Here is a 13,537-nt window from a genome sequence, read left to right on the forward strand (position 1 = left end):
AGTGGTAGAGAGAGATAGGTTCACAACTGAATGCTTCTTATACCTCTTGGTCTGATGAGCCTTATTTTATTCATTTCTGTTTCAGGTTTTGTTTGTAATTTTTAAAATAATTTCCCTGTGGAAAGCTACAGGCTTAGTTCTCTTCGGAAGAGTACAAACAATTGCACACTCAGAGCAATAATGAATGATTGTTATCTCTCAAATCCCTTTCCTCTGTGGTTTTCTTAAATTTTTTTAAAAAAGACTGATTATTCAAATCAGTGTTATTTAGGACACAGCATAATATCTGAACAGTCTGTTCAGAACTAAAGCAAATGTTTGGAGCCAAAATCTTAGGTACTATGCAGATTTCTTCAGTGCATTCTCTGTAGCGCTGCTTTCAGACTACAGCTGCAGTCCAAGTAAACTTACCACAAAATGTGCATGAAAATCAAATAGGTTTAATTTGTGTTAATGTAGGAGTATGGTTCACTGTAACACAATGGGTGTTCAAGTCGTTGAATGCAGCAAAATATCCCACAACTGCCATGGTTTAACAGGATGTTGTTTGAAAGAAATGTCAGTGAAAGGAACATTGTTTTCAGGAAACATGGGTAAAAGTAAAATGGATCAGATTTTTCTGAATAATGCACAGTCCTTCTCTACTAGGGATCACTGCTAGTAAATACAGGGTTCAGAAAATCTGGGCTGTGGATTTATTTTAACTGGTGTAATTGCTTCCTATTTTCCAGGATTCCTAGTAACCTTAATCTTTCAGATCTAAGACAAATATACAATTCATTATGCAAATGTAGTGGTAATGTTTGTATATATGGGACTGTTGTCAGTTTAATTACATTTTCAAAATGAAGGGGCAGAATCCAAAGCCTAAATAGCAGATGCCTCTCCATATTGAGGCAACCAACAGAAATAACTGCTCAAGGCTCAGCAGTGTTGAAAGGAAGTGGAGACATAAGAAAATGCAACTGCTATTACCTTCTAGAAAAGTCTTTTCCCTGTAGTCTAATAAATATTGTATGAGCCAACAGAAGGCAATATGGTAATGATGTGACATTTACCCAGTAAACAGGTGTACCAGTTGTGGTTAATGCTCCCCAATTTGTTGTTACGCTAAGATGCATTTTAACCTTTTGAACATTTTATTCTTCTGTTTTGTTTTCAATCTTAGTTTCCCTTGGGTCTAAAATGGCAAAAGAAAGTCAACGCGAGGCCCTTGCTGCCCCGCCAGGGACCACTGCAATAATAAATAACGTCACAGAACCATCAATTCCTGAAGGAGGAGGAAAGGGGGGCCCAAAAGAAGATGCATTTTCAAAGCTAAAAGAGAAATTTATGAATGAACTGAATAAAATTCCACGTAAGTAAAAACAATTTTGAGTTATTCATGTTACTTTAATAGACACAAATATATTCAAAGAATCCAATTATTTGATTCTTCTTTTTTCTGGCTTGAAATGCACCAAAAGAAATACCTATGTGTACTTTAATTTCTTTCTTCGGCTCATTTATTCATTCATTATTTGCATTGGATCGAAGGCATGATTTTCAGAATGTGATGGTTTTATTAAAAGCAGGTCATCCCTGTTCATTGTCAAGCATCAAAGGCTTTAACCTGGTATTGGCATGGCCCTCCCTCACCTTGGATTACTTGGAACTGCCTCAGTGTCATAACATGCATGGTGGCTGTTGATAAAAAGGAGAGATTGCCCCTTTTCTCTTCCACTAGACTCCGTTGTCCCATCAGTGGACTTCCTGCATTGGATTGTACCTTAAGGTTGCAGTCATTTTCAGACTTTTTAAGAAGTAGACCTCATTGCATACAGTAGAATGCATGATTCATTAAACAAACATGGGATTGCAGTGCAGATTCTTATACAGCAGCAAATCATGGATAAACACAGTAGCTATTGCAAACATAGCCCATGAGCATGATCAAAGAATAAGGAGTACTTAATATAGTATGAGTTACCATCAAGGAACAGGGTAGGTCTACATTTTTCCAATGTAGTTTCCTTTGCTGACATTTGGGCACAGGATCGCCTGCAAATAGAACGTGCTGAATGAATGACAAGGTGAAGATCATCGTATTCTGATTACTGTGGTTCACTGTTTGCACTTGAGCTATAATCCTCCCTCAGAAGTGAGGGTATAAATTTTAAACTAAACCAAATTAGACTACCCAATGAGCTCTCAGGTTTGCTTGATGAAAAATAAAGTTTTTATCAAATAGTGACAACTTGGAATTAACTTCAGAACTTCAAAAGATCTGTAAATGTCAGACAAAATATCTTTTAGTATTCATGACTGACTAGCTTTCATCAGTTCTCCCACTTGTTACGTGCTCAGCTGACACATTATTATTTTTAAGGAAACAAAAGAAAGCTTTTGGATCGTCATAATTTTTTTCCCTGCAACCATGTTTTGTTCATGAAATCATTTACTTGTATTGAGTTCCAGTAGGTTTAAGAAGACCTGTGAATACAGAAGCATATTTTGTAAATTGCCATGAGATCTTTCTGATTTAAAGTAGGGATAGAAATATGTTAATTAAAATAAATTAAGTTAAAATAATGCTATCATATGGTGATGATTTGAGCTCAACCTACGAGGGTTGAATGAAAAGTTATGCCTCCACCTTCGTAACTCCTCAACAGATAGCAGTACTTGTATGCGGCAGGTACTGGCTTGTTCAGTAGACTCTCCCCTACAGTTCCATTTGGCAGGAAGCCTTAGCACTGAACAGTTGTGTTGTTAAAGTGCGAAGTATGGAACCCTGCACAGACAGTCGGCCAATGAGACTTAAGCAATGTGCAGTCATTGAAGCAAATCAATAATAATAATAATAATAAAACTTTATTTATACCCCGCCACCATCTCCCCAACGGGGACTCGGGGCGGCTTACATGGGGCCATGCCCAAAACCATACAATATGACAAAATATAAAACAACATATCATAACACAATTTAACAATACAATAAATAATAACATACATTACAATTCAAAATTCAGAAAAAGCAATAAAAACCAGGGCAAGCCACGTGAACACTAAATTAAAACTTGGTGAGAAAGACATATGAATAAAACCACGGGGAGCAGGGACATAAAATAGTGGAACAGTCTAGAGGATAGATATCCCAAGGGAATAACCGAAGGAAAATATGACAGTTACTCTCCAAAGGCACACCGGAAGAGCCATGTTTTTAAATCTTTCTTAAAGGCTAGCAAAGTGGGGGCCTGCCTAATCTCAATGGGCAGTGAATTCCACAGTCGGGGGGCCACAGCAGAAAAGGCCCTCTCCCTTGTTCCCACAAGATGGGCCTGAGATATAGGCAGAGGCGACAGGAGAGCCTCCCCTGATGATCGAAGAGATTGGGCGGGTTTATGATAGGAGATACGGTCACTAAGGTAGGCGGGTCCCAAACCGTTTAGGGCTTTATAGGTGATAATCTGCACCTTGAATTGGGACCGGAAAATGAACGGCAGCCAGTGGAGCTCCTTGAACAAGGGAGTAGACCTTTCCCTGTAGTTTGCCCCCGTTATTAATCTGGCTGCCGAGCGCTGGACCAATTGTAATTTCCGGGCCGTCTTCAAGGGAAGCCCCACGTAGAGCGCATTACAGTAGTCCAGCCTAGAGGTAACTAAGACATGCACCACCGTGGTCAAGTCAGACTTCACGAGGTATGGTCGCAGTTGGCGCACAAGTTTGAGTTGTGCGAAAGCCCTCCCGGCCACCGCTGACACCTTAGCCTCAAGCGTCAACGCTGAATCCAGGAGGACTCCCAAACTGCGGACCTGTGATTTCAGGGGGAGTGCAACCCCGTCCAGCACAGGCTGCCACCCAATACCCCGATCAGACGAGCAACTGACCAGGAGGGCCTCTGTCTTGTCAGGATTGATCCTCAGCTTGTTCCTCCTCATCCAGTCCGCCACAGCGGCCAGGCACTGGTTCAGTGTCTGAGGGGCTTCCTTGGAGTTAGATGGAAATGAGTAGTTGATTTGTGTGTCATCTGCGTAGAGATGGCAACACCCTCCTATACTCCGGATGACCTCTCCCAATGGTTTCATGTAGATGTTGAATAGCATGGGGCATAGAATAGACCCTTGCGGGACCCCAGAGGTCAAAGGCCAGGGGTCTGAGCAGGTATCCCCCAGCTTCACCATCTGGGAACGGCCCTCCAGGAAGGACCAGAGCCACTGAAGAACTGTACCACCGAGCCCCATCCCGGAAAGCCTCCCCAGAAGGATACCATGGTCGATGGTATCGAAAACCGCTGAGATGTCCAAGAGAACCAGCTGGGTCACACTCCCCCTGTCCAGCTCCCTGCGGAGGTCATCCACCAAGGCGACCAAAGCCGTCTCGGTACTGTACCCAGGCCTGAAGCCAGACTCGAGCGGTCCAGAAAATCAGTGTCATCGAGGAACTCCTGGAGCTCCATGGCGACCACCCGCTCCAAGACCTGGTTATTCAAGCAGGCATTTGGCGATTGAAAGAAATATGGAAAGACACCCAGGATTGATGCAATGGCCTAAATGTTTTATGTTGTGTCTGTGATTGCTATCACAGTTTTATAGCTTTAATGGTTTTTATTCTATTGTTATATGTTGTTGTTTTGATATTTGATGTTAACATATGTGAGGCATTGAATGTTGCCATTGATTATGCTGTAAATTGCTTTGAGTCCCCGCCTCCCAGGGGTGAGAAAAGCGGTATATAAATGCAATAAATAATTAAATAAATGTTTTTTCTGAGCTCTGGCCAAAATACACTACCATTAAATATATGGCAGTGATACAAAATGACAGATCTACTCCAAGGAAATAAATCTGTGTAAGTGAAGAGGGGAGAGATTAGGTAAAAGCATGAGTAGCCAGCCATTAAAAATAGTAATATTTCAGATGTTTCTGAAAATTATGGGCATTATACCTGCTGATACAAACAATTCACAGGCTTAAGGCTAGATGCAGACAAGAGGACTTAAGAAAGAAATGTGCTTTGTTCAAACCACAGGTAATATACACTCCAGCAAATGGCACTTGGAGCAAGAGTGTTTAATAAAATAACAAAAAAGAAAAATTAAGTTCTTATATAACACATTTCAGTCAAACAGACATTTTCTCTGTATTTCCTGTCTATCTGTTTTGAGGTATTTCAAAGGCAAACTGAAGGCAATAATGCCGTTATTAAAACTGAATGCCAACTCTGGCAAACAGGCAATGAAATGCCTGCTTTTACAATATGACAGGATTTTAATAAGGGTCCCCTGAGACCCTCAAGACCATCTCTGGCACCTCGCTGTGATTATTACTGGAAAACGATTAAAGTTACTGTGGTGGTATTTTGCTGTATTATGAATATGTCAAGTTATGCTAGTTCCTATTAAATTGAGTAGAGGATTAAATTTGCAGCTGGGAAACTGTGACAATGTACTTCATTAGCTTGTTATCAAGGCTGGGGTTAGAATTTTGATCTTTAAAATATTAATATTTTGTATTAGAACCAGGCTGCCAAGCTGTGATCCTGCATGTGCATGAGTCACATTGTTATCTCCATATATCCTGGAGGCACTGAGCACAAATGTGTGTTTAGAATATGATTTAGGTGAATGAAACTTCATTTTTTCCTCTTTGTATGATCACATACATAGAATTGCTTTAAAAAAAATGTTGGTCATAAAGCATTATGGAACATTCCATTTTAAGTCCTTTCAAAGAAAAAAAAAAGGTGGTTGGAAAAGAGTTCAGAAGTTTAAATCTTTAGAAGGAAGTTACTTGTAATCTTTCTAATCCATCTTTGGCTAAACCTTTCATCCTGGGTGAAAGGCAGTGTATAAGTCTTTCACCATCATTGCTCTAGTCTCCATCCTGCCCATTTCATTGTCTCCAGTTTCCTAGTAAATCAGAAAGCCTACCTGGCTCCACTTATGGCACCTGAATACCATTTTAACAGTCATGTCACTGTACTGTGGAATCCTGTCATTTATAGTTTCATTAGGCATTTCAAAGTCTGTGCTAGAACCCTATGGCATAGTTCAGGGGAGCACATTAGAGAAAGCTAAATACCTTGCCAAACTTCAAATGTCAGAGTTCTATAGGTAGGAGCCATTAGAATTAAAATAATATTGATGTGTTATAGTTGTGCACTGTGGACACATCCTGTGGGAGGGATTGTTGTTGTTTTGTTTACTTTTTCTATCTGTACATTTTCTATAATCCATTTTTATAGTTCAACATGTTGGATAAGTGAGACTCTACTGTACTACTCAAAGATAGTGGTTGTTAGATTGCAGTTGGTCCCCAAACCATTGGCATTGGTATGTTTCAAGAAAAGAAAGAAACACTTATAGACAGTGGGTACAAATACGATGCTGATCCCTGATGTACTAAGGAACAGGATTGGCAGTCACCTTCATCAGATGACATGAGAAGTAGTGCCTTACCTGACACGAGGCCTCAAAATCATAATGTACTTTCTTTCAAGTTATTAAATTCAGTCTAAAGTAGGTTGTCACATTCTGTACTTTCCTGGCTTGAGTTCAGTATTTTGTGGACTGCTTAAAGTTTTTTTTTTTCATTTGAAATAGAGAGTGAAATTGCTTTGGCTGGGACTTTTCTAAATGAGGCTCCCAGTGGATCAATTCACTTCCTTTTCGTTTACTTTAATGGTAGTTGGACTTAGACTTAACAGCATTGCTGATTATGCTAAGCTTGTGAAAAGATTCAATGATTTCTTTAGTGGCTGAACTTAAAAGAAGGCTTTCCTGTGAGAAGCCAAAGGTCCTTTTACGCTTTCAAATAAATTACATAGACAGTCAAACATTATAATATACCTTTTAATGATATAACCAATGATGATGGTGGTGGTGGTGGTGGTGCTTACACATTGGAATGATTACAATATAGGGCTTTGTTGTTCCAACTCACTATGGTCCTGTTAACTGTGCACTCTCTTTATGTAATAGAACAACCATAATGATGATGTTGATCATGAGCCTTGAATTCTTTTCTGATCATATTTTACAGGGGAAGGAGAGGCATCCCTGTATATGATAATATAACAAACCCCAGAAATAAACCCATAGCCTAAGAGGAAAAAAGGCCCTAAGGGAGTACATCCAGTAAACCTGAATAGCCCAAAGCTAAAACTTGTCTGTAGAAAGTGTAGGGGTGGGCTGGCAAAGGAGATGAAATGAGGATAAATCTCACTAGCAAATTTGAGGATATTTCTGGGATAAGAGTTTATTCCGCTAAATTTGGTCTATGCCAGCCTCTTGGAAATACATGCTATTTAGGTGTGCTTTGTTGGTAGTAAAATCCTTAGGAAGGGAAGAAAAACACAGAGATTCCTGTGATACTTTAGACCAGTGTGTTTCTCAAATTCTGCTCCTCCAGATGATGATGAATACAAGGCCTGCAGATGCAATACGTCCCATCACATCATTTTATGTGGACTGCAAGGCTTTTAATGCCAGGGCAACATAGTTATACTTGTAAGACTTAAATAGTTTTCTAATTACAAACAGCCCTTTGAAGGCAACCATAATGCTGATTGGGCCCTCTGTGAAAATGAATTTGACACTCTTGCTTTAGACTGACAAGTGTCATTTGTCTTTGTGAACTGCAACTATGTGTACACATGATGAATTGGACTGTAAGCTCCAAAGGTTGCACCAAATTAAGGTTTGAAATCCAGTTGGTTAGCCCAAAATGCAGTAGACCGATTGGATCAATTACTAAATGTGAGTTAGCACATTGATAAATCCGATTGATTCAATCAGTATATTCTACTTGGAAGTAGTTGTAATACAAAGGCCAAAGTATTTTTATTTTTAATAGAGGTCTAGCAACCACTATGGTTTATAGAAGACTGTTCTCTGTTAAATATATTGAGATCCTTCAGTATGCTTTCACCGATTTCTCTCATATTTTATTGTCCTTAAAGCTTATAGTTACCACTTGTCAACATAATTCTTAAATTATATCTCCCATAAGTGATGATGGACATAATAGCACTATAACTTGGGAGAGTTAGAAATCATGTTCTTGTTGACACAAAAACTGAAATAGGACTGGCTTTCAAAGCCATATCACATCACTGAGTTAGGTTTGTCATCCATTACATCTAAATCTTTTCCTAGAAGGGCTATTGTATAGCCAGTTATTCTCCATCTTCTATCCAGACATTTGTTTTTGTCTTTCACTGCATAATATATTTCTTTTTGCAGTGGTAATAACAGAATGTTGCATAGTATAGACACCTACAAATCTGCTCATATTTCAACTTTCTGTTTCAACATAGGCTAATAATAAAATGAGCACTGCATTCTCACAACAAAAGGCACAAAAAAGAAGCAAAAGGAGAAAATGAATGTGAAATATCTCCATAGTTGTTCACATGCTTGGCAAATTACATCTTGCACAAATCCTTTTTATCTTATTTTAAATAATAATAATAACTTAACAACAGATAAATAGTTACTCAAGTCGTTACTTTATTTCTCTTTGTTAGTGTATTCTGGCACTAAATGTTTTCAATTTTTTTTTGTTGGAAACTGTCCTGAGTCCCTTTGGGGAGATGGGGAGATAGGGCAGTATATAAATAAAGTTGTTGTTGTGGTTGTTGTTGTTTGTTGTTGTTGTTCAAGCATACAAATATTGAGATCATTCTGATACGTTTTCTACTTAGATGAGCATACCCTAGCACTGTTGGAGGACAGGTGATTATGACCATGTCTCCTGCCAAAATGTAACTAGTAAAGGCAAGCCACAATAAAGACTACTGTACTGTGTCTCATATCCTTTGAGATCACCATTCTTATGAGAAACTTTTCCTTAAAAAAGTCTTCAGAGCAACACACTGAAGCACTATCCCTCTCTCTCTCTCTCTCTCTCTCTCTCTCTCTCTCTCTCTCTCTCTCTCTCTGTCTGTCTGTCTCTCGCACACACACACACACACAGAGTTGCAGGGGGCACAGAACACATATAAACAAACAACACATGCACCTGGCCCTATTTCTAGCAGCCATCTTGAAATATTCATGTTGCCGGGGCATTCTTGAACTTTGGAGTGATGCATATATTCAATGGCCAAAAGAAATCTCAAGTTACTGGTCATTGTATTTGATCATAGATGTTAAAAGGGTTTTAGACATATCAAAAATGATTAAGTAACTGATAAGACTGAGCCTAAGCGTAATTAATTCTGGCACAAGGACCCAGACCATCAAATTTCTCTGGCAGGAATACTGACATTAACTAAAGAGGTAGCTGGACCCGCCTTTGAGCTAATAGAAACTTTGTTAGAGATAATCAACAATTCTTTGAAACCTGTAGCATCTTCAGCAATGAGCAATTAATTTTGTATCTACCCAGAAACCCTTATGCCAGCTACATGAGAAATAGAGATTGAGCAATAGAAAATGGAGTTTATGAAGCATGAAGAAATAAAAACAAGGAGAACATAACTTTCAGGAGAAAGTGAACAGAAGGGGAAAATAGCAGTCAATAAACTCCAAGGCTTGCAAAGACTGTCTCGGAAAATAAATGTCCTTCCAGAAACGTAGATAAGTGCTAATTTATTTAAGAAGGCAGCTTCCTATTTAGAGCAAATTGTTCTCTCCTTTAAATTTGAAGAGACTTCAACTTCCCCTTCAATGTCCTCCTCCCCTTCCTCCTCCTCATCTTTTCTTAAGGAAATTGTCAAAGTATTATCAGGATCCAAGGTGTGCATACATCCAGTCACAATAAAACTTTACATGACTTTACTCATCCACTGACTATTCACAAAAGAAGCAGGAGTCTATTCTAATTATTTGGAACTATGAGATTTTCGGTATCTGTCAGAATGCAGCAGATGAACCTCAATATTGCTGTGGTTTAAAGTGTCTAAATATTATAAAAAAGGATACTGATGACCACACATCTTTGCATACCATTACCATACATCATTGCTATTAGTAAACAACAGTTTCCAAATACAATCATACATTTAACAAACAAAGCCTCTAACAAATAAGCTTCACTTTACAGTGTATTTTTTGTCCATCTCACCCTCATCCTTTTTTTTTTGTTAGAGATTCTTTATCAGAATCAGCATTGGGAAAATTGTAAAAGAGGGTTGTAGAAACACAGAAAACAGTGCAATAAAACTTGAGCTACTAAAAAATGTGATACTAGTGTAGCCATGAGTGCCTGCCTACCACAGGCAAAGTAAACAGCAGCTGCCTTGCAAATCCCATACTGACCATTAATGAATGACAAAACAAATAGAAAAGGACAGAATAGGTAAGCTTTCCTAATCGGTTATCAGCAGCATGTTTTTTAAAATATGTATGTATATATGGCCATCAAAATGGAGACCATAAGAAAAGTGGGAGCTAATGAAAGAAAAAAAGGGGGGAAGCACTGGCCCAACAAATCCCTTTTGAAAATTAACATAAGTGGTGGTCTAGATAGAGTGGTTAGTCTGAACTAGAGTAAACCCATTGAAGGAGAGTCTAAGAATTGGAAGTTGACATATTTTTGCAACCCATCTATGTTTTTATCCACATATTTATCTATATGGATTTTTTCTTCTTAAAATATCCAATAATTAACTGACTCAAATATAACAAACTGGTGGAATACTACAAGTCATGTTCATGAGGTGGTTGACAATAAAGAGGACTTGCAAACCAATATGAATTTTTCAAAGCTACCCTCTGATCTTTTTTGCTCAAGGCAAGATCCAAGATTGCTTTGTAGTGCTCTGAGAAAAATACAGTCTCTTCAGAAAAAAATATGATAATCTGACAGGACTCAAGAGATGGTGTCTTCCATTCTCTTCCCCCGGACTCTGTTTTTTAAAGATATGAACTACTTGTCAATAACTCACGTTGTCACAATATTCTTAACTTTATGGATTGTAGGGGGGGACTCTTAATGCTTCATTTTATCTCTCCCAGGCCCAAGTTGGCATAAGAATATATTAATTATATTGATTTATTGATCGAAATGAGTAAATAAAACAAAATTGTTTACAGTAGATCCAAAATACTGCAGTTAGGTTGTTGACCAAATCAAATTATAGAGATAATATGGCCTCTCTTGTTGAAAAGAAAAGCTCCACAATTCGTTTCCAGGCAGAATTCAAAGTCCTGGACATGACCTTTAAAGCCCTACACTACATAAGTTCAGACAATCTGAAAAAAAAAACATACTTTTCCATGTGAGTGTGATTAAGCCCTGAAGTCTTCAGGGAAAAGCTTTCTCTTGATCCCACCACTATGTCTGACATATGAAAGAGCCTTCTCCATAGCTGCTCCTAGGCTGCGGAACTGCCTTTCATGGGAGCCCTAGTTGATTTTCTCTCTGCAGTTCTTTCCACCATACAGAGTAAAGTGAAAGAAGCCCCTTGCTGGCCCAAGACAACATTTTTTATTTCATGGATGTTTGGGGGTGCATGGATTATGCTTAAAGTAAACAGATGAGTCTCAAAATACCAGGTTAGTTGGAGTTAAAGATCATATAGATTATAAATCAATGGTTCCCAACCTTTGTGCCTCCAGGTGTTTTGGACTTTAACTTCCAGAAATCCCAGCCAGTTTACCAGCTGTTAGGAACTGTGGATGCTGAAGTCCAAAACACCTGGAGGTCCAAAGGTTGTGAACTACTGTTATAAACAAACCTTTGATGTGGTATTTCACCTTTTTAAAACAGAAAACAATGAAAAATGTGGGAAATAAATTAAGGGTGGTATTGTCTGGAAGAAGCTGTAACCATCTGGGAAGCCCCCTGGATTGGGACCTACAGAACGGCTGGATCCAGCCCAGAATTTAAGCCTCCTTAACTCTGGTTTAAAGTGAGAAGATACTTTCTTTGATAGTTTCTCTTTTAAAAGTGCAAGTCCAGGCTCAATAATCCTGCACCACAAGGCACAGAATGTGGATATATGGACAGATACCCCTCAGTACATTTGTCTACGGGGCATAGGAAAGTGGTAGAGAGATCTTTGAGAAAAGGTGAAGTGGTGAGAAGAAGGAAGTTCCTAGCTGCAGTCTCCAAGCACATATACACAGAAGGAAAGGAAGTATTAATGTTATTGCATATTTTCCTGATGCCTAAAAATGTTTGCTTTTTAAGAAAACAAAAATTGTATGTCTACAGGTGCAATAAATAATTTCCTATTCTTCACAAAATCTAGCAGATTCAAATATTATTCATGCTGATACTATCCCTTCATTGCATGTAAAAATGCCACCTGCTGAAATACAGATAGATCACAGTATCTGTCTGTTCATATGTCTGTGGATGTGACATTACAGAAAAGCACAGACAGCAGCAGCTAAGGGCAGAAGTTAAATGGTATGGCTTCTGAGAGCTATTTAAAATGAATGTTGCTTTTTGTACTGACAGATAAGTGGCCCAACAACACTGTGAGATACTCAGTAGGCAGGACAATTTTTTTAAACCCTTCTTTTAAAAAATCAATAACTTCCAGAGACTTTTGCAGCCTGTATTTGTAGATGGATAGGTTTCTGAGAGGAAGAGACAGACGTAACAGAGAAAGCTAAATCCTTTAATCATTTGAGCAATAATAATAATAATAATAATAATAATAATAATAATAATAATAATAATAATAATAATAACTGTGATTATGATAATTCTTTATTTATGTCCCGCTTTTCTCCCTGTTGTGAGCCCAAAGCAGCTCACAATATTTTAAAAACAATACAAACAAAAACCACATATAACAATAAAACCCTCTATAAGATAGATATAAATAAACATTCTATGATGCTGATGTCCATATGGTTTTGCTACTGCTATTTCTTTTTATGCCTTTTTTCTGAAAAAGAACACTAGATGTCTTCTCTTACAAAATGTATAAAAGTTAGATTCAATAAGAAGACACCAGATGTTTTATGAATAAAATATACCAAAGTAAAAATGAAGAAAAAACAGTATAAATATAAAGCAACACATATAGACTAAACAGCATGGATTGCCAGTAGACCTAAAACCACCATCCTATCACATCCAATCAAATACTGGTTAGTAGAAAATATTTTAACATGAAGCTGAAATGATGGTGGTGGAGAGTGTTCCTTAGTTTGGAGACCATATCAGAAAAGGTCCTTTCCTTGTCATCATCCACCGAGCTTCTCTTGGAGAAACATCATGTTCCTGTCACTTTTTTCCTTTAAGCAAGAGCTGCTTATAGACTAAGAAGTGCAGCAGGATGTGGAACCATAAGCTTTCTCAATATTGTTGAACACAATTCTCACAAAGGATTAAAGAATGCTCACAATTTGTCTCTTCCTTGATAAGAAAGAGTGATCTCATCAGGGCTTCTTAAACTTTTTCCACTCATGACCTCTTTCTGCCCAATATTTTTTACATGACCCCAGATAAAGATTGGCATAAGTATATTAAATGGATATAAAACATCAAACACTAATGATCATAAATCAGCATTTTGCATGTTGCTAAAAGCTTTATGTCAAAAATTGGGATTCAAAAACCTTTTACTGTTGCCAAATTTTTGTGACCCCAAT

At 38.1% G+C, this 13,537-nt stretch overlaps 1 protein-coding gene across 5 annotated transcripts in view; it reads left to right on the forward strand.

Moving 5' to 3' along the window:
• The window catches only part of syt1 (synaptotagmin 1), a 414,399-nt gene that overhangs the window by 279,150 nt on the left and 121,712 nt on the right, over positions 1–13,537 (forward strand). For all 5 annotated transcript variants that reach the window (XM_008110941.3, XM_062982655.1, XM_062982654.1 and 2 more), the window contains one exon: positions 1,169–1,357. In XM_008110941.3, coding sequence (XP_008109148.1) covers positions 1,186–1,357 — 172 coding nt within the window. In that variant the 5' untranslated portion in view covers positions 1,169–1,185. The remainder of the gene's footprint in view (positions 1–1,168; positions 1,358–13,537) is intronic.

This window comes from Anolis carolinensis, chromosome 5 (genome assembly GCF_035594765.1).
Source record: "Anolis carolinensis isolate JA03-04 chromosome 5, rAnoCar3.1.pri, whole genome shotgun sequence".
Lineage (NCBI taxonomy): Eukaryota > Metazoa > Chordata > Lepidosauria > Squamata > Dactyloidae > Anolis > Anolis carolinensis.